A 21,076-nucleotide genomic window follows, 5' to 3' on the forward strand; every position below is an offset into this window, starting at 1 on the left:
TACCTGACTTCAGCTGGAATTAAACACAGCATAGCACATGATCCCCTCACCAAACAAAATCCCCATGTTGGGCAGACCCAAGGAAAGGAGGTAGAGTCACATCTTGTTCTCCTGGTCTGTTTTTCATGTGGATTAGCTATACAGAAATTGCTAATCTAAATTATGTCTTTAGGTAAGAAACACCCATATCAAACATGCTATTAAACCTCACCCAGATCATGCAGGTGTATGACTGCCAGAACTTTTCCCTTGTTACACCTTTCCCAGCCCATCACTGACCTGAGATAATGGTTTCTTCTGTCCACAGTTTATGCCTCCAATGAAAATCATATTGGGCATTACAGGCATGGGGTAGTCAAAGACAAAGTCGAGTCTCTTCAGCCAAATGGATCCATGACTTAAAAGCTGTGTCATTGTCATTGGCTTTTGGAGAAAGTCTGAGGCCAAGCTTTCAAATGGTGAAAAGATTATACTGCAGGTAAAATACTCTGAAATGCTAATCAGGAAGTTTTTCACTCTCTGAGAGAACGTCATATGATCTGTATTGACTGAGAGCATTCGTGGGACGTAGGATGGTGGGTCTGGACTCTGAGCAGCGTGAATGTCTATAGCGCATGGGACACCCCGCAAGAAGAAAACAGTAGGGATAGAAAAGTGCAAAGCAATGATCTGACCACAGGGTGTCAGAGGATCTGTGAAGATGGCATCAAATTTGCTTTCTTCAATGTATTTCATCATCTCTTTGTTGTACAGTAAGGAGCTGCAGGAAGATTGAAACATGGCAGAACTCTTTCGGAAATTATCCCAAATATTCAAAAATCGGACCAGGAAAGACTCTTCGCTAAAACAGTCTGCACTAAGTGAGTGTATAAGTTCTTGCATCTCTTCCTTTTTGAAAGGTACAGGATACGTTTTCATTTCATATATCCCTGAAGAATCTATCACCATTTTGCTGTCTGGTGCGATAACAACTATTTCATGGCCTCTCTTGCTCAGCTCAGCCAGCACTTCCTTCATACTCAGCCAGTGACTGCCTTCCATCGGGATCACCAGCAGTTTCCCAGCAGCGGCAGGACTCAGGCAGCACAAGAAGAGGAGCAGCACCGCCACCAGCATGTTGCGAGCTGGACAGACAGAAACCCATGCACAAGAGAGGCCAGGGGTGGTTCACAAGCTTTTGTAGCTTTGCTCCACCTATGCAAACACACCACTTGGCAATGCTTTCTTATGATACCTCTGCCCTTTTGACTCACCTCACATTTCAGGCAGTCACAAGTTTGCACGCAATGGAGTCATGGTAGATGATTAATGATTATGTTTGTACTTCAAAAGCGGGTCTGCACGAGCACAAGAAAGGGGTTGTTGTTTCCTATCATACACTTTGCCTGCCCAAGCTGAGACTACAACTCAATGCTTCACCCTCTCTTCTTCTTCCTACAGTAGGACCACAGCCTCATGACACTTCTAACCATCAGCAACCCAGCAACTTTTGCTGACATTTACTGACAACACGCTCTAAGTTGCACAGGAATCCACGAAAGACATGTATACAGAGTGGATGGACAGAATCACTGCTGACCCCACATGGTAGTACTGGGTCTGTAACGAGCACACTAAAATCACTCTTTTCCATCTGCTGTTGGAGTTCTTTATGCCACTGAAGGCTGACAGAGTTGTCACAGAGTGCAGTAATTTGGTATTTTTTTATAAGTATTTTATTTTCCCATTAAGCTGAGGCAAGCTGTGCAGTGGAACATAACTTACAGTAAAGTTAAATATGAGAAATCAATGTTAAAGTACCTGGGGTTTGTTTTTTGCTTTTTTTTTTTTTTAGATAACCAAATTCTGTTGGTACAACTGAGAAAAATTAATTCTTTTTTTCATTGATGCAAACATGCATTTTTTTTGAAGATAAGTAGCCAACAGAAAATCTTTCCCTGTCTCCACATTTAACTTCCATCTAACCTCTTACCCCATCAGGTGTAAAACTAAGTTACAAAACAGCAATTCACCGTTGTACCTCAGATAACATAAACCAGCAAACATTTCTAATTCATGAACTCACGAGTTCACGGCCAATGTCAGTTCAGTTCATGACTGTAACAGTTCATCAACTCTGTGGGTCCAGGTCCTTCTTGGTTGTACATTGCTGGGTTTTTCAATATTGGTGTTTTAATTTGCAATAAACTGCAATAAATGGTGTTCAATTTGCAATAAACTGCTTATCTCTGAGTTGGACTGGTTGTGATGTGTGGATTTCTTCTAACCTGGGTAGCAAACAGTGAGAGAAGAGGATAGCAAATGGGTACCTCAGCAGCTACTTGTTATATGAGCAGCACTAAAACTAGAACTAAAATGTTTGTTGAGGCAGCCTGAAAGTTTTGGTTTTGTCTACTGGATTTGTTTCCCTGTTGTTAGATGGAAGTGCTCACCCCCTTATGCTCTGGGTCTTGCAAGAAGGAGAAGGTTGCTCAAATGCAAGAGTGTGTGGATGATGTGATTTGATTTCCCAGCTTTCTGGATGATGGATCAGGCTTATACATTTTGTCAGCAGGAATCCTTGTGTAATTGAACTCAGTCCCTTTTTGATGCTAAACAGTGTCAGGCAAAAGGATTACAGTAAACAATGCGGATTGATAGCTGCTAACAGGAACCTGCCTGATTGCTCCCTTACACAGCTATGGAGATACACTGGCATTCGCCTGCACAGGATGAGTTTGGCTAGCATGACTTCAGAGGAAAAACAACCCATGAAAGTGATGACTGCAAGTTGGAAAGTAACCTTACTCTTAAGTCTTTGCGGTAGCAAGAAGCAGCAGACAGCTAAGCAAATCACAGAACACAGATAATTTCTAGGGCAGCTCTCTCCTACACAGTGAATCGAAATCATATGAAAATGATTGTATGTGATCCTGAAATTAATGACTGTATCCTAACAGAAAGTCAGGTGACATTTAAGTCTGCCCAGGTAACTGTAATTGGAATATTTCCTAACTTTTGTTGGGCCATGTGTTTGATATTTGTAAATTTAATACTCTTATAGCGTTTCTAGACTTGCACAGACCTCTGTCAAATACTGACTCATGTTAGAGAAGGTGTTTTAATTTAACCAGAAGACAAACTTCCCACAGAAAGGGAAGCTAAGGCAGTAGATACATCTGATATGAGGGAATTTTTTGTTGAAAGAACTGTGGTTTACAGCTTCCTTCAATATCTCTTCCTCAAAATATGGGAGGCAAAGGAATGTGGACAAGAGCAAACTGAGGAGGACAATGAGATGTTTGGTTAGAGCAGCCATTTCAGGTTGATACGTACTGTGCATTTGAAGATGTACAATGCATGATGGTTAAACTTTCTTTTTCAAAAAGAAAGTTCAAAATTAGAGCTGCTTTTACTTGCCTGATGTGTTGTGTATTTTGGCACTGTAATATAAGGCAGATATGAACATTATTGTCTGCTTTAAAGGTGCTCAACATCCTTTACAAAAGCATAATAAACAGATGCTGACATGGGATCAGGCTCCTCTGAACCACCACTAGGTTCATCAACACCTTGAATATTGCACAGAAAAAACGACCCAAGTGTTTGGTTCATGAACAGAGTGATGATTACTGCTTCAGTGCTGAAAATAGAAGAGTTCCCCTATAGCTGTACTAATTTAGCTACCCATGTTAGCAAATTAACAGAACCCGCAGACATGACGGGATCCCTTCTGAGGTCACACAAAGTGATGTTTGGGTTGTGCAGGCTTTTGAAAAGTGTGTCGCTGTGTACCAGGTATGTGTGGGCGCTTTGGTACTGCTTACTGTATTCTCTGGCTTCTTGCCAAAGTCTTTGATTTCCACTTTAATTGCATACTTCAGAGGAGCAGTTAGAAACGTCTCCTTATCAGAGCTTCCCAGATGCTGCTGGCTCTGGCAGGAGGGTTTCAGAACGGCACCTGTTTTCTTAATCCTTGTGCTGGAGGGACAAATGACAGGGTCTTTATTCAGTTACACTTCTCCTTTACTTGAGTAGCTACCAACTGAAATCTGGGGTTATTTTAATGTTTTAAGTTAACCAGTTGTTTAAGTAAGTAATGGTATGTTAGGTTAAAAAAACCATGAACAACTTTAAAAGGTTGCTCTAGCTTACATTTCTGAACTTTGCTTTGATCAAATCATGAGCTTTGTTTTTACGAGCTGCCCAAAAAAAGCAACTTTGCATTAACTTTGGCTAAAGAGGAGATCTTCATCAAAGTGTCTCAGGGCTCACAGTCTGAGTTCATTTGCGATGTCCCCCTAATGAGGGACCACTTACCATGCCAGCCTTCAGGTACTTCTGGAGTCATTAGAGGATGACACTGGCACAGGACCTCTGCTCAGTCAAGGTACTGGGTTTGATTTCCTGCAAGCCTTGTCTAAAATCTCCAGACACATTAGGACTTGGCGACTGGATTTATGTGTCTGTTAATGAATATGTAATTGCTACGGAGACAGATGTCTGTGCAAAGTGCAGGGCAAGAGGAAATGCAGCCTGAGGCAGCCAGTGAGGTTATTTTAGTCAATGAGTAAGTGCAGCCTGTGTTCCCTCAGGCCCAGTCCTGTGGTCCCATGTTCTCCCACTCCCTCTGAGACTGCAGGCTGTGGACGACGCTTATGGCTCAGGAGGGTCAGGGAATTTGGAATTTAATTCTCAGCTCTGTTCTGGATAAGATCATATGCCCAGTTCTGCAAAAGCATGAGCTCCTCAGCACCCTGATGCCTTCGGGGACTCCGCGGGCCCACAGCAGAAACGGCAGAAAGGAGCCCTCTTCTGGAATGAGGCCACAATGCCGGATTTCTCTGTGGAAAACTATGGCAAGGGGTGTAACAGAAGGGTCTGTGGCTTAAGCTCCTCGTCTGAAAAAAGAAACCACATTTTGAATCTCTTGTGCTCTTTCCCTTTCCTAGTCATCCTAATTTTTTGTTTTCTTGTCTGTTGAGCAATGAGCTACCGGGTTTCGGAGAACTATCTACTCTTATCATATGGTTGTATTTCTGAACAGTAATGATCAACCCAGGTCTTACCACTGTGTATGGATAGGTAGATTTTTTTCTCTCATATGACTCACTCCACATTTGTTTACACTCTACTGCATTATTGCCTTGTTGCCGCGCTCTGTTCAAAGTCAAATAGGAGAAATTCTTCTGCTCTCTGTAGAAAATGTAGCTATAAAAAGCGGGCTGAGGGTAGGAGGAATACACAAGTTTTTTCCAGGTTTGAAACATGTGATTTCCATCAAATGACAAATTTCAGTGTGAAGACAGAAGATGGTAGGTATAAAATGAGGGCAGAATGACTCTACCCTTCTAACAAGGTTACAAACTGCAGCTCCGAGACCTTCAAGATATAGAAGTGAAGACTTACATCATGCAACCAGCAAGAATTTGCCTCTTAAATCTCAGACTATGAAGTGCCACTCTCTTGAGCCTAACATTTATATTATTATTCTAATATTCTAATTTATAATATTACTTTTTATTTGCCTTATTCTTTACTTAGTGGACTCTGCATAAGCCTGTCAAAGAGTATAAAAGAAATCTGAAAGAAGAAAGAAAAAAACCCTTCATCTCAAAAATATTTTACTGCAATTGTGCAGTGATAGTGTGTGACCACAATTCAAAAGTGAGGGAGTAATCTCATAGGAAAGAGATTTGTGTCCTGCTTTGTGCCTAGAAAGATGTAGTGCTCTTAATTCATTTAGAGACTATACAGTAACTATCAAGACAGACTTAAATCTCTAGATTAGCTTTAAAAACCCTGCAGAACAATTCTGGTAAAAGCAAATGTCAAGAAATAGGTATGAAAACTTATCTGAGTTTTGCATACAAGTGTCACCAAATACAATAATTTAGATTAATTCTTCCCATTTCAACATGACATTTATGGTTCACTATGATCTACAAACGGAAGTAACTTAACATAGACAGCCAGTTTGGAAACTATATGTTATGAAAACACAACCAAAGCAAATTAACTGACTTTGAGCCTAGAGTTAAGAACAAAAGATGACTCTCAGAGCATGGTCTTTGGGATTTTGGTCAGGTGAAAGAAATATACGCCAGACTCCATGAAAATGAAATCAAAACTGCATCTGGTTGGTGAATAATACACATTCACCGAGGACAGTAATTTGTAGCTGGCAAATGAAGTCCATTTTTTGTTGGACTTGCCAGAAAATCCTCATTAATCCAAGTCATCTGCCTCCATCAAGGTAATTTGATTTCAGCCTGTGGAAAACAACTGCCAAAACCTGATTGTATTAAACCATTACCAGAAATAAAAAAAATTCAATAGCACTAAACTTCCAGAAACAATGTAATCACATTTCATTGGAAAATGTGTAATTTGGAGGAAAAAGAACATACCTTAGACAGTGGTTTCCTCTGAGCACAGTTTATACCTCCAATAAAGACCATATTGGGCATCACTGGTCTGACGTACTCAAACACAAAGTCAAATCTCAGAAGCCAAACGGAAGCAGAGTTCAGGAGGTCGAGCGGGGATATATCTCTCTGAAGAACTTCAGAGGAAAACTTTATTGCTTCTTCATACAAACCGTTACAGTACCCAAGCTCCAGGAGGGAAACCAGTGCATTTTCCACTCTCTGGAAAAAAGTCATGTGGTCTGAGTTGAAGGTAAATAGTCTCGGGATGTAGGACAGAGGACTTGGGCACTGCGGTGCTTTGTAGTGTAAGTTGCAAGGAAATCCTCTCATGAAGAACACAAACGGAAGAGAAAAATACTTAGCGAGTGTTGCTCCGCACATAAAAACGGGGTCTGTTAGGACAGCATCAAAGCCACTTTGATTCAAGTACTGCAGGGTCTCCTTGCTGCTGAACAGGTCCTTGCACTGAACAAAGAACGTACGGAAAACATGCACTGAGCTGTTGTATAGTGCTAGAGTGTTCAGTGGGAAAGGCAGGTCCTTCAGGTGAGTGGCAACGTACTCACGAAAGGCATTATCCAGCTCTTCTAACGTGTAAGACACAGGGTATGTTTTCACCGTGTATGCCTGTGTTGTTTCCATCTGCCAGTTTACTTCTGGTACAACCACCACCACTTCGTGTCCTCTCTCGACGAGCTTTTCAACCACGGGCTGCATGCTAAGCCAGTGGCTTCCAGCCATGGGCACCACCAGGAGTTTCCCTCCATCTGAGAGGCCAGGAAGGAGGAGGATAAAAATCCAGGCACAGCAAAGCCTCAGAGTCATGTTCCTGTGGTCAGAGTACAGACTGTGGAAGAGGATTCTTCAGGCTGTAGCCTGAAGAAGCTTTTGAAAGAAGCTGATGGGTTTATCAGCTGCGTTGTGCTGCTCTGTCATAATCTTCTAGTTAATGATTCACTGCTTTGGACTGTGGGTGCTTTGCTGGGTTTTTTTTGTTGTTGTTTCCTCCTTGCTTGTAAAGCCAGATGTGGTGACCTTTTCCTGTGCTGAGTCATCAGAGTTCCTCAGTGTTCAACAGCGAACTAGCTCCTCAACATGCCAGTCAGATTTCTTAGGACTTCTCTCTTGGTTGTTGATGTGTCCTTGGCCAGGACCAAGGAAGGTAAGTCTGGTGTGAACAACTCCAACACCACAGTAACAAACGAGAACACCGTCAACAAATTTCATTGTGGTTGGAGACATGGATGTTCAGATAATTTCTCTGAGGACAGAACAGTAGACCCTCAGGATAAGGGGAGAGGGCAGAGGAACCAACTCTTCTGAGCTAGCAAGAATCTCCAGAGTCTACAGACACCAAGAAGAGACATTGAGAGAGGCTGACCTGGCAGCTGAGGCAGAGATCTGTGAAGCTGAAGCCCAGGTTCTTGCTTCAGAGCAGCAATGCAGTTGTTTCACAGCCTACAAGATGGCCCTCTCAGGCAGCTGAAAACTCCTCACCACTTGCCTATACATCAAGTAGAGGCCAGACATAAGACTAAATGTGTTTTAAGGACTACTACTCCTCATGTGGCTTGGACTGCTCAGTAGAGCCTCGGGTGTTGTGAGAGACTGGAATGTCCTATGAGTGTCTCAAAGATTGCTTGTGTCTGTGCAAACCTCCAAGAGAAGCTGCTGTGGCCTGTGAATTGGTCTGGGGGATGTCGCCCAGAGAAGCGGGAGTGTATTGAAGGATGCACCCCCCCACTCCTTTGCTGTTGCGTTGTCCAGACTCTTCAGACAGCCTCAAAGGGGCAGACCTGTGCTGAGTTGACCCCATCCTGTAGCCATTTGTGGCTCTATTGTGTAGGCCAGACCCCATGCCTGCATTGCTAATGAACTGACAAGAGGCAATGTTCCTGCCCTGAAGCCAGATGCAACAAAACCTGTGGGACCAGAGAAAAAAAACCTAGAGGTGAGCAGATATGCTAATCAGCAGATAGGATGAATTTAAAAAGGCAGCAGAAAATTTTGCTCAGTGTGCATCTACCATCGAAGCCAGATCCGTGTGCACCCATCACCGAAGAACTGAAGACTGAGGACCAACGGGACGCCGCTGGATCCATGGTGGTGACTATTCTTGCAGCCCTATCCCGCATCCTTGCTTTATTTCTGTCTTTTCCTTCCATTCTGTCCTATTGCTACCTCTCTCCACTTCTTTCATAATAAAAACCTGTTTTGGGTATATGGCATTTGACCTCGTTTGTGTCTTAATCTCGCTCTTGGGATCGCATCGCAACCTCCCCTGACATTGGATCGGGACAGGTGTGAGCCCAGGTATCGGACCTGACTTACCTAACAAGCAGCTTCAGGCACAAGCATGGGTTTGCAAGAGCCATCAGCTTCACAGCACTGCTTTTGATGTTATTGATCTGAAAAGATTAGATGCCTAAATGGCACTGTGACATGGAAAAATAATGAAACATAGAATATTTAGAGCCATGCAGCCTCTGTCCCTCAGGCACACTTCTTTTCTCTCCTGTACTGTGGTCAACTAATTATGTATCGTTTTCTGCATGTTTTCCTATCAGTCTTTTTATTTCTTTTTGCCACTTTACCAATGCCTGTAACTTTTTTCTTGTGTAGGGAAACTACTGAGTAAGTGGCAAAACGCAGTTTTCTTTCAGCCACTTGATAACTTTTCTGAAAACAAAATATTTGAACTTCAGAACAGGGGGAGAAGGTCTGAGGGAAAAGTGAAAAAATACTCTCGGAATCTTCTATGCTATTATAAACTGTAAGGAAAATAAAAAGGAGTAATAACTAAAACATGTTATTATTTCCAGCTTTATATAAACTGCACTTAAATATGATAATTGGAAAAATGACCGGTTTAGTAAACAGCATTTTCTCACAAAAAGGTTGATTTTAATTTTTTTTATAATGGTTTTTTTTTTGGCATCCTCCCATTTGCTGAAGAGGGGTAAGCAGACATCTGTCAGGGAAATGTCCTGCCCTCCCCTCCCTTCTGCAGCAGAACAAATTTGCCATCCAAACCTTCCAGCACTCTTAACATGAAAGAAGTGGGTGCAAAAGCAAGCGCAGCTCAGGCGAAGTTAATCAGTACCTTAGAGGCGTTTTTGAGTGAGAGTTTGCTCAGTTGGCTTGGCTATCTGGCAAGGGTTTCCTGATGAGTTAAACTTTGCTGGGTTCAAGGGAGTGCAAGATAGAGTTGCTTACCTCTCACATGTGGTCACCGGTGCAAGAAGACAGTGGGAACTCTGAACTTGGGTAAGAAGTCACACAGCTGAGGGATGCCGGGGTATACGTGGACAACCAACCCCAAGACAGAGGGGCTATGCTGGATGGCTGCAGCGGGAAGGAGGGACGTTGTGCTGGCATGACTGCTGCCTGTGGCTCTGTGGCCATGTTGGCACAATACATATGATCACAGCAAAACTATAGTGAGAGTCACTGCTGGCAGCAAGTGAGGTGCCAACTGAGTCACTTGACTTGGTGGCAGCATTAGAAAGGCAGAAGTGAACACCTCCTTGTTTTCAAAGAGGGTGTTGGTCTTCTCTGATTACTGGCCAGGCTCAGCTGTATTTGAAATCCCAACGGCGGTACAAGCCCTGGCCTGCACCTGATGGGGCCACACAACCTCAGGGAGGGAACTGGACCAGAAGGGGCAGGAGAAGAAGCAGCCGCACCCTCTCTGAGGGCTCTTCCTTGCAGCAAGTCCCTTGTGCTACAAGGCTGGTACATTGAGCTTCATCCCTGGCTATGTTTTTCAGAAAGCTTCAGCAGGGCCTGGCCTATGGTGGTGGCCTGAGAGGTCTGAGTCATGGCAGAGATGTGTTTCTCTCCTCTTCTGTCAGGTCCACCACCAGGCAGAAGCTGGGCCTGGGCAGGTTGGGCCTCCAGGACAAGAGGGAATGGACTCAAGCTGCGCCAGGGCAGGGTCAGACTGGCTCTTAGGAAGTATTTCTTTGCAGAAGGGGTTGTTGGGCGTTGGAATGGGCTGCCCAGGGCAGGGGGGGAGTCCCCATCCCTGGAGGACTCTTCAGAGTCGGGTTGACCCAGCGCTGCGGGATCTGGTGGAGTTGAGAACGGTCAGTGTGAGGCTCATGGTTGGACTGGAGGATCTTCAAGGTCTTTTCCAACCGAGATGATTCTGTGATTCCTCCTGATGCCTGCTAGTTGATGCCTGCAAGCAGTTGTTAATTGCTGTAAGGGGCCTCAGATAAGAATGCACCCAAGGACATAATTTTTGCAACTGTGATGGGTACATCCTGGGGAGGGCAGAGAAACCAGCAGACACCTGTGGTAGTCAAAGATAAGAAAGCTGAGAAACTTTACAGACAGAGCAATGAGCCGACACCTTATATGAAAAAAACCCTCAGAGTTCATGGAAAGGACACTAAGAGACACCTCTTCAACCACCACTAGGGACCACCATAGACCACCAAAGACCCCCATGGAAGCCCCTCAGAGACCCTTCCCCAGATTTTAGTACGCTTGCACAATGTATTAACATATGCATTAGATCCTCTGGAAATAGGTGTGTACTTCTTGGAAATTATATGAATATTCATTTCTTTTATTGTATATAGTAAGTGTGCTTTTGTCTTTCGGCATGCATGTTAGGTGGAGCGATCCCCTGTGCATCCGTGCTACAATAAAGAATGCCCGGCTTCTAAAACTTCAAACTAAGCCTGAGGGGGTTCTTTTGAGACCGAATTTATGGTAACACTCCAGGCCCTCGGGCTGGCGAGGCAGCGCAGGCCGCGGGGTCTCCATGGCAACCCTTGCCGCCGTCCCCCCCGCCACCAGCAGGCCGACTCCCAGTATGCACCGCGGCCGGCGGGAAACTACATCCCCCAGAAGGCCTTGCGGGGAGCCACGCCCTCCCGGCGGGCAGCGCGGCTCCCCCCGCCGGCGCCGTGACGCCGCACTACCACTCCCGGCAGGCCCCGGGGCCGCGGGGTCGCTCGGGCTGCGGTTAATATCGGCGCCCGTCCCCGGCGCTTCCTTCCCGCCCTTTGCGGGAGGCGTCCCTGGCTCTGTGGAGCGAGGGGGCGCCGCTGGTCTCTCGCCGGGTCTTCGCCAGGTGCGTGAAGTCCCGGAGCCGCGGCGGCCTTTAGGTCCCAGCGTGCTTTGCGCGGCGCCACAACAAACGTGGCGGCGGCCGCGGGGCCGTGGCGGTAGGCGCTGGCCCGGCTCCATGTGCTGTCTCTGAGCGGTGAGTCCGGCTAGGAGGCGGCGGGGGACCGTGCCCCTTCAGCCCCCCGCGCTGTGGGCCGCTCGGGGGGCGGGCGGCAGGCCCAGGGCACCGCTCCTCGTCTTCTCTTCGGTACCGGTGAGATTGCGTCTGAAGACTGGGCTCAGCTCCGTGGGGCTCCGGGGCCGGAGCATATGGGAGGGGGAGCCGGGTGAGTTCGTCCTGGAGGCGAGGTGGAGACCTTACTGCTGTCGGGAGGGCATAGCTGCAGTCTGGTTCTTGCAGGGGGTGCGCTGAGGTAGGATGAGAGGTGTGAGATCCGAGTTACAACATGGGAGGTTCCCATCAGAGATCGGAATATAGGGCAGGGACTTGAAAGGGTTTGGGGATCTCCTTTCTTGGAGTTATTCCAACTTTGGCAGGACAAGGCCCTAATAAGCGATGTGCTCTAAGTTGATCCTGCTTTGTGAGGGCATTGGACCAGAGACATCATCCAGAGATTTGCTCTAATCTATATTACTGTATGATTTTTAAGGGAAGGAAGCTGCTAAGCAGCAGAGCTTTGAGAATTGAGAAATAAGGAGCGAGGGAGGATTTGGCACTGTCCTGCTAAAGTGCTTCTCTAGAGTGGTGGGTGGGTACAGCAGACTGTTAGTAAGATGATTGCTGTCTCCTAGATATGTGCTTTTTTATGGTGAACTAACCTATTAGAAGCAAGCTGTTGTGCATTTGGATGAGGAAAACAGGAAGGGTCATAATCTTTGGATGGCTAAATACTAAAGTGCAGCAGGTCTAGCTGGAAAAATGAATGAAGGCTGCGAGACAGTTTGGGAAGAGTGCTAAACCTAGTAATTTTGTCTGAAGCATGGGAAGTGGGACCTTTACAAACTTGTTTTTTTTAGGCAGTCAAGGTATAAGAGCTAGACAAGTCTAATGCAAAGAGATCAACATTATTTCTTTCCTATCTTTGTTCATTGAGAAGTATCCCCAGCCGTGTTATTTCATTTTGTGGGGGTTTATGAGGGCATATCTATTGTATGAAGTGCTGAAGAAGCATTATAGAACAAGCAGAGTGAACGCTGCTATGCTGCTTCATAGTCAGCTGCTCTGAGCGTAGCCTTTTGCCTAAAAACTGCTCTACTGTGGGAAGGACTAAAATGGGCTTAATGTAATGTTATTTTATAAAAAGAGTTTAGGAGCTGCCTGATGAACTACCAGTTGGTTGAACAGGGAGCTATCAACTACATTCAGATTTTCAAGAGGCATTCAACAAGGTTTGGCACTGAAAGCTCTTAAAGAAATTAAACTGACACAGGAGAAGAAATTTGTTGCTTGATTCAATAATTAGCTAAAAGATAGGAAACAGAAGCTCAACTGTCACAGAGGTGAGGGAGGGAGAGTTTCTTTGTATTTTCACTAGGGCCTGCATTCAAGCGTATAATAAATACCAGAAATAAACAGTGAATGATTAGATGATTAATTTTTCTTGTGAAATTGGCTGATATATTGCCGTAAAGGCAAGTGCCATCAGTGAAGCTTTAAAGTCTTTATGCTAACAGGCAGCTGAATGAAGCAATAGCAGGTGAGTCCAAAGAGGGGTAGCATGGGGGCAGAGATGATCACAGCTTTACGGTTATATATACACACACACACACATGTGTATTTCTGTAAAGTGCATATATAGCGGTGAGGTTTGAAGAGAACATACAGGAGTGAGACCTTGGTGTAATAATAAACATTGCTTAAAAAAAAGGTAGTTTAGTGCTTAGCGGTTGTACAAAAAGAGAATAAACCAGAGCATTATTATTTAGCTATAGATGGCCATGGTTTGTGTGCATCTTGAATATTATAAGTAGATGTGGTCCTCTGATCTCAGAAACAGGTAAAGGAGAAGTTTAAGGGGTTTGGAGGAGGTAGATAATCGACGATAGGAAGCAAGTTCAGTTGTAGGAATGAATGTGTCTTTGGAAGCTTTTCTTTGGAAGAGATATCTGAGTGGAATGTAATAAAGATCTGTAAAATTGCACACGTAATGAGGGTGAATAAGGGATAATTCACTGCTTCAGTATAACTCCTTGATTACTCACTGCTAATGCAAGAACTACAGCATCCCAAATGAAATTATGGGGTGACAAGTACAAAACAAAAAGGAGCTAGTTTTGGGAGTCCTGGCACATGCTGAGAGGTTGCAAGGCTTCCAGAAAGGACTGACAAACTTTCCATAGGAATAATTAATTGCCATTGAGCTTCTGGCTCAAACATCTGGAAACAAAGATAATATTTTCATAAAATACCACTGTAGTTTTGACTATTTAATACACTTCCCACCTGAACTGGCCAATATGAGAGACAAGGTACTTGTGCACATGGGTTTGTTGAGTGACAGTGCAGAGATTTGGATGAGTTTGAGAGGCTTTACATACCTTTCCTGCAGGAAGCTGGGCAACTTGAGCACTAGTTAATTATAGGCGTTTAGGAGGATCTATTTATTTTGCTGTGCGTCTTTTTGCTTATGCAAAATTAAAATGATGTATTTGATTCTAGTTAAAAGTCTGTTCAGACTTGTACTAACATAAATGCTTTTAATTCACCCTTATGTTAGTGCACACTTTTTCTGTGGATCTGACATTTTTAGAATGAACAGAATAAGAGGAAAAAAGTTATGAACAAATGCTTCAGTCAGGGTTGAAAGGGTCATCTTGGAGGATTAGAGGTGGGTGGATTGATTTGCATTTTTAATAATAAATAGATTATTTTGTACTTTTAAAGGACTATTTTGCCTTCACAATGTTTGGGAACTTATTTGAAGAGGATTTTTCCTTTATTTCGAACAATCATTGTGAAAAAGGGAAGAAATCAAAGCCCAGAGATTCTGAGCCTCCAGCTCCCAGGGATTTCACCAACCTAAGTGGTATCAAAAATCAGGGTGGGACCTGCTACCTCAATTCCCTTCTGCAGACTCTACTTTTCACACCTGAATTTAGAGGTAATGTGTTCAGAATCATCTTAAAGTAATACTGGAGTTGATATTTTACAGTGACTTGCATTTCTAGTTATTTATTAAAGAAGCACCACAAACAGATTGTTTTCAGGAATAGTTTATTTGAGTTCGCTTCAAATAAGTTATTACACGTTATTACGTGGAGCTGTTGGTCTGTAAAATTAGTATCATCACTTCTGCACTAAATGTAAGTATTGTAAACATTAGCTTTTCTTACAGGTGGACAGTTACAGTTTGTGTAAGTAAGAGAGGTTATTGCTGTCTAAAGTGTCCTTTGTTTTTTTTTAATGCAACCCTTACAATTCCTGAAAAAAATATTTTGCCACCTAAAGACTTTAATGATTACTTCTGCTTTATTGTTATAGCTTGAACCAGTTGCAAGGATGAATGATGTTCAGAAATGTTGTTTAATGTCTTAATTTGCCAAAAGAATAGCATCATAAGGCTTGACAGTTAAAATACACTAAATCTTTAAAGGGGGATATTGTCTTTTTTTAAATAGTCATTTTTCTTTACAATTACAGAGGCGCTGTTCTCTCTAGGACCTGAAGAACTTGGGTCTCTGGATAATAGCAGTAAACCAGATGCAAAGGTATTTAAAATTTCCTTGTCATTAGTAATTGCTGAATGTTGATTTGGAAGAATATTGTTTCAGTTCACATGAAACTTCTCATGAGAATGAAGGAAAGCCTAACTTTGATACTGAAAGACAGTTTGGTTGGCCAATGCTTGATTTTTTTCACACAGTTGTAAGTTTTCAGTGCCATAAGCTTTTGCTTCAGAAGTAAGATATTGAGCCTGTTTCTGCTGAAATTTATAGCAGAGATCATTTTGTTTTTAAGAGGAGCAGGAACAATCTCAAATTCTGTACTGTCCTTTTTTAGATTTCTCTTTCATAATTGAAGCTACAGTGCTTCGATTGACTTATCACCAGAAAAAAAAAAAAAAAAGTAAATATGTGCAGCCTAGATGACTGCAGTGAGGCTCTCTGAAGGTTTAGCAGCCCACCCATGCACAAGATGGTATGGGACTGGAATTTAATCTTTGTTTAAAAAGTGCTTATTAAAGTTGACTACAGAATTTCATTCTTTAGTTGTCGGGTTCAAGTGACACACTGGTTACTTGGAAAATTTTTTTCTTTGTAAGTCAAAAATGAATATAGGTAGCTGATCAAGCTTGTTGACATTAACCATTCTCTTTCCCATCTTGTTCCACCCAACCACCAAACCCTTTACTGAGCAAGGAGTAGCACATGTTAGATCTGTACGTTATGATGTCTTGTAGCTGAGTTCTTAGGGTTTAATGTTATGGAAAAGATCAGAGAAAATTGTCCTTTTTTACTATGGTGATAGCTTAATTTTAATCTGTACAGTTTTCCTTTATCACAAAATGTATGTTGCATGACTGCATTTGGCTGAGTAAGGTAAGGCAGTGTAGATTTTTGGGAACCAAGTCTGACGGATGTTTGGTGTGAATTGAGCAACCTGTGTTATGAAAGTCATAGACAGCGGTGGTTTATTATAGGCTTTGTACTAAATTGTTTTTATTTAAATGATTAGTTTGAAGACTGTTTCTAATCCGTTGGGTATATTTTGTTTTTTATTTCTAGGTTCGAATAATTCCATTACAACTTCAACGGTTATTTGCTCAGCTTCTGCTCTTGGACCAGCAGGCTGCATCTACAACAGACCTTACCGAGAGCTTCGGGTGGAACAGCCATGAGGTACTAATTGCCATCAGTGACACCATCATTCCTAACCTTTTTCCTGAATGGAGAAGATTTTTTTGAAGTCTGACATTTAAGACGTATCTTAAAGTACTTCAAGCTGTGGAGATAGCATTGAATTGGGTCAGCTATTGTTGTATACTACTGTATCTCCATGTGAAATACATGCCATTTATTTACAGCGATTAACAGAAGAAAATTGTTCTGTTAGATTTTTCTTTGTTTTTACAGGAATGTTTTTCCAACAGTAATTAGGTTTTTGTCCTCAAATACGTAGATTCTTACCTAAATTGAACTGTGTAACTCATCTTAAGAGTTTAGTCTAAATCTACCCAAGTGAAAGTGTCTTATGTGGGTTATAGTTTATGTACTTCTAGCTACTCGGAGAGCATAGCTAAATTAAGAATAACAAATAATAAAGGTAGTAATTTACTACTTAAGGTAGTAAATATATGGGTAGTCATCAAGGCAGCTGTCTTTGTCACACTTAATATACTGTTGTTTTTAAGCAGTAAGCAAAGCAGGTGGCACTTTTATTTTTTCGTTTTTTTTTTTATCATGCAGGAAATGAGGCAGCATGATGTGCAGGAATTAAATCGGATTCTGTTCAGTGCTTTGGAAAGTTCCCTTGTGGGGACTTCGGGTCATGATCTTATTAACCGATTGTACCATGGGATTGTTGTCAACCAGATTGTTTGTAAAGAATGCAAGAATATCAGTGAGAGACAGGTAAAGCCAGATGATTTTCCAGGATACGTTTCTGTTCAGTCTGATAAAGATACTTTAAATGTTTTGTTTTGTTTTTAAACTCCAAAAATAATGGTATCTTTCTTGAGTGTCACTGGTGACCTTGTTGAATCTAGGTTGTGTGTATTGGCTAGGGTGCTGTAGACTTGAAAACATGAAAATTATGCATGACTTTGTTGTTAAGTCTTGGCTGACATTTTCTAAACCACCTACATCAGTCTGTGACTCAGAGGTAAAAAAACAAGTGTTATTGCATCTTCTGAGTTGGCAAGCATTGCCTTTAGTAGATGCAGTTAGCAGAGAGCTAACCAGTGGGTTAACAACAGTAAGACATACCTTTACAGTCTTTTATGCTCTCTGTAATTTTAAAAAAAGTTGGGTTTTTTCTTTTTTTTTTTAAATTAATTTCTATTCTGTGGATGTATGGGGGTTTTTCCCCATCAGCAATGAAAGCAAAATGAATGCTTACATCTGCTGTGGTGAATGGGTTGAGTATCTTTCTAATGTACTGTGAACTTACGCCACTTACTACGTTATTTCTTTTTGTTGTACTTCTGCATAGGAAGATTTCTTAGACCTAACAGTGGCAGTAAAAGGTGTTGCTGGCTTGGAGGAGGCCCTGTGGAACATGTATGTAGAAGAAGAATACTTTGAAAATGAGAACTTGTATCGATGCGGAGCCTGTGATAAACTTGTTGAAGCTTCAAAGGTAATGAATTGGTGATTTTCAGTGTTTAGTTTGCTGACAGGAACTTTGTTTACGTTGCTGTGTCTGCCCTCTAACTCCAAAATAAAAAAAATCTTTAATCAGATGGTATAACAAGAGAATGCCAAAATCTGACCTGTTTTTTAAACCTCAGCGACTATGTCAAGAAAAGCTCATGTGACTCTTTCTTGACTTCAGTGTTGTTGCAGTCTTTAATCTAGCCAATGGTGAATGGGATGGTGTGTAGTTTTGAGAATATTGCCTCATTCACACACCTCTACGGGTACCTGGCTTTGAGTATTTCAGAGGATAGGCTAAAAGGTAAGCTAGAGCATGAAGAAAAAATAAACATATCCATGTAATGAAGTAAAGCATGGAAATTCTCTCAGGAACCCAAATGGGAGACAAGAATAATGAACAACTGTTACTCTGCACAGGGAAATGGAATCTGTTGATCCAGGTATTGCACTGTTTCCCTGAGGCTGAACACATTCTTGCAGTGATGAGTTAACACGTTAGTAGGTGTTTTCAGTATGTTCTGTAGTGCCTTCGTGTTGAGGACAAATGTATTCATGCCAGGAACCATCCAGTTCTTGTAACGTGTAAGACACAGGGTATGTTTTCACCGTGTATGCCTGTGTTGTTTCCATCTGCCAGTTTACTTCTGGTACAACCACCACCACTTCGTGTCCTCTCTCGGTGAGCTTTTCAACCACTTGCTGCATGCTAAGCCAGTGGCTTCCAACCATGGGCACCACCAGGAGTTTCCCTCCATCTGAGAGGCCAGGAAAAAAAAAAAATCCAGGCACAGCAAAACCTTAGAGTCATGTTCCTGTGATCAGAGTACAGTCGTGTATGTGACCCCGAGTGCTTTGTTAAATGGTGGGGTTGCTGATAACATTGGTCGCTGTCAGCGTAGGCAGCAGCATCCTTGTGCTGACAACTTGTCCCTGTTTGGTATATGACAGTTCAGACTGGTTTCCCCAACATAGAAATCAAATTAAAGACTTATTTGTCTTCTCATCCATCCCGTTAGCCAGGGCCAGGGAAGGGCAGCCCAGTGAGAGCTTTACAATACTTGTAGGTCTTTGAGTTGCATTTTTCTAGAACGATACAGAGTGGTGTTTGGTTTTCTTCTTTCATGTTTTAAGTTTTTTATAAAAAGTTGCTCCTTTTTCCTGTTATTCCCACTGGTTTTTGTAAAGGGAACAGCTATTAGTACACTCTGATATGTTCTGCCATCTTCACAACAGCAAAGCTCTCTGGCCTGCTGTGGTCACTCTCCTCTGCAGCAGGATGAGTTCAATCCAAACCTTGCAGCAGCCTTAATGTGGAAGGGAGTGGGTGAAAGGCAAGCTGAGGGCAGGTGAAGTTAATCAGTGATTTGGGAGAACATTTGCCAGTGCCTCATGTGGCTTGTTCTGAGTTAAACTTTGCTGGGTTCAAGGGAGTGCAAGATAAGAGTTGCTTACCTCTCACACATGGTCATTCATGCAAGAAGACAGTGGAAACTCTGAACTTGGGTAAGAAGTCACACAGCTGGGGGATGCAGGGGGGTGCATTGACAACCCTAAGAGAGAGGGGCTGTGCTGGCATGACTGCTGCCTGTGGCTCTGTGGCGCTGCTGGCATGATGCTCGTGATCACAGCAGACCACAGTGAGAGTCACTGCTGGCAGCAAGTGAGGTGCCAGCTGAGTCACTCTAGACTTGGTGGCAGCATTAGGAAGGCAGCTGCCTAACAACGTGCCCACCTTCCCCACACCTAGCCAGTTTCAAAGACAAGATGGCCCATATCTATCCACACCATTCCTCCCTCCCTTCAGTACTCTGTGAGTATTTGTATGTTATTCTTCCCCCTGTTGTGTCTTGCCCTCTAGAGATGTTAGTGGTTGAAGAATCTCATGTTCCAGATCTTTATCAAATTCTAATGGTACAGTCTGATTTTCACCCTAAACTTGGCAGAACATGCAAAATCCTTTGTGCCACTAAGCTCTCCAACATAGTTTTCACAACTGATACAGATGGAATACCTGCTTCAGGGTTTTTTTTAAACCATGTGTGTGTTCTTGTGTCCTGGTTTAAGCCCAGAGGGCATCTGCGGTCACCCCTCCACCTTCAGGAATAGGAAGGAGAGAATAAAGCAAAAGGCTCAGGAATCGAGATACAGTCAGGGAGGGATGATTCACCCATTACGGTCACAGGCAAAAGACAGACTCAGATTCAAACAGTAACAACAACATTAATATGCAGAGTAAGACAGTGAGAAGTATAATCCCATCTTAAAAACACCTTCACCCCACCTCTCACTTCTTCCCAGGCTCAGTTTTGTTTCTAATTTCTCTATCTCTTCCCCCACTCCAGCGACATGGGGGCAGGAGATGAGGTTGCAGTCAGTTCATCACCCGTTGTCTCTGCTGCTCCTTCCTCCTTGTGCTCTTCCTCTCCTCCAGTGTGGGGTCCCTCCCATGGGAGACAGTCCTCCACCAGCTTTCTCCAGTGTGTGTCCTTCCCACAGGGTGCAGCTCTTCCCAAGCTGCTCTGGCATGGGTCCCTCCTGCATGTTGCAGTCTTCCCAGCGCCAAACTGCAACAGGGGCCTTCCCACAGAGTCCTGTCCTTCACAGAATCATCTCGGTTGGCAGAGACCTTGAAGCTCCTCCAGTCCAACCATTAACCTCACACTGACTGTTCTCAACTCCACCAGATCCCTCAGTACTGCGTCAACCTGACTCTTCAACCCCTCCAGGGATGGGGACTCCCCCCCTGCCCTGGGCAGCCCATTCCAACGCCCAACAACCCCTTCTGCAAAGAAATCCTTCCTAAGAGCCAGTCTGACCCTGCCCTGGCGCAGCTTGAGGCCATTCCCTCTTGTCCTGGTGCTTGTTCCTTGGCTCAAGAGACTCATCCCCCCTCTCTGCACCCTCCTTTCAGGGAGTTGTAGAGGGCCATGAGGTCTCCCCTCAGCCTCCTCTTCTCCAGACTAAACCCCCCCAGTTCCCTCAGCCGCTCCCCATCAGACCTGTGCTCCAGACCCTGCACCAGCTCCGTTGCCCTTCTCTGGACACGCTCGAGTCATTCAATGGCCTTTTTGGAGTGGGGGGCCCAAAACTGAACCCAGTCATCGAGGGGCTGCCTAACCAGTGCCAAGTCCAGGGGTAAGATCCCTTCCCTGTCCCTGCTGGCCATGCTATTGCTGATACACACTTCTTTGGGTGCAGCCCCTTGCTCTGCTGTGGGGTCCTCTGCAGGTCAGCATCTGCTCCACTGGTGACCTCGATGGGTGCAGGGC

General features: G+C 43.6%; 2 protein-coding genes across 10 annotated transcripts in view; one reads left to right on the forward strand and one right to left on the reverse strand.

Annotated features, from left to right (window-relative positions):
• The window catches only part of LOC141925482 (UDP-glucuronosyltransferase 1A1-like), a 36,348-nt gene extending 29,074 nt beyond the window's left edge, over nucleotides 1-7,274 (reverse strand). Inside the window, exon 1 of one of the 2 annotated variants that reach the window (XM_074829829.1) lies at nucleotides 6,390-7,274. In XM_074829829.1, coding sequence (XP_074685930.1) covers nucleotides 6,390-7,235 — 846 coding nt within the window. In that variant the 5' untranslated portion in view covers nucleotides 7,236-7,274. Of the gene's footprint in view, nucleotides 1-279; nucleotides 1,129-6,389 lie in introns of those variants that run through there. The other variant, XM_074829830.1, reaches the window with a different exon arrangement.
• A 4,080-nt stretch (nucleotides 7,275-11,354) lies between these two features.
• USP40 (ubiquitin specific peptidase 40) overlaps nucleotides 11,355-21,076 on the forward strand; it is a 40,231-nt gene continuing 30,509 nt past the window's right edge. For 5 of the 8 annotated variants that reach the window (XR_012623874.1, XR_012623876.1, XR_012623875.1 and 2 more), the window contains exons 1-6: nucleotides 11,367-11,818; nucleotides 14,377-14,593; nucleotides 15,133-15,200; nucleotides 16,218-16,331; nucleotides 16,899-17,063; nucleotides 17,644-17,790. Coding sequence is in view for 5 of the 8 variants with exons in the window: in XM_074829835.1 (XP_074685936.1) it covers nucleotides 14,395-14,593; nucleotides 15,133-15,200; nucleotides 16,218-16,331; nucleotides 16,899-17,063; nucleotides 17,644-17,790 (693 nt within the window). In the remaining 3 variants the exon portion in view is untranslated. Of the gene's footprint in view, nucleotides 11,819-14,376; nucleotides 14,594-15,132; nucleotides 15,201-16,217; nucleotides 16,332-16,898; nucleotides 17,064-17,643; nucleotides 17,791-21,076 lie in introns of all 8 variants that reach the window. The other 3 variants (XM_074829839.1, XM_074829836.1, XM_074829837.1) reach the window with 3 other exon arrangements.

The sequence above is a fragment of the Strix aluco genome, chromosome 6, assembly GCF_031877795.1.
Source record: "Strix aluco isolate bStrAlu1 chromosome 6, bStrAlu1.hap1, whole genome shotgun sequence".
Lineage (NCBI taxonomy): Eukaryota > Metazoa > Chordata > Aves > Strigiformes > Strigidae > Strix > Strix aluco.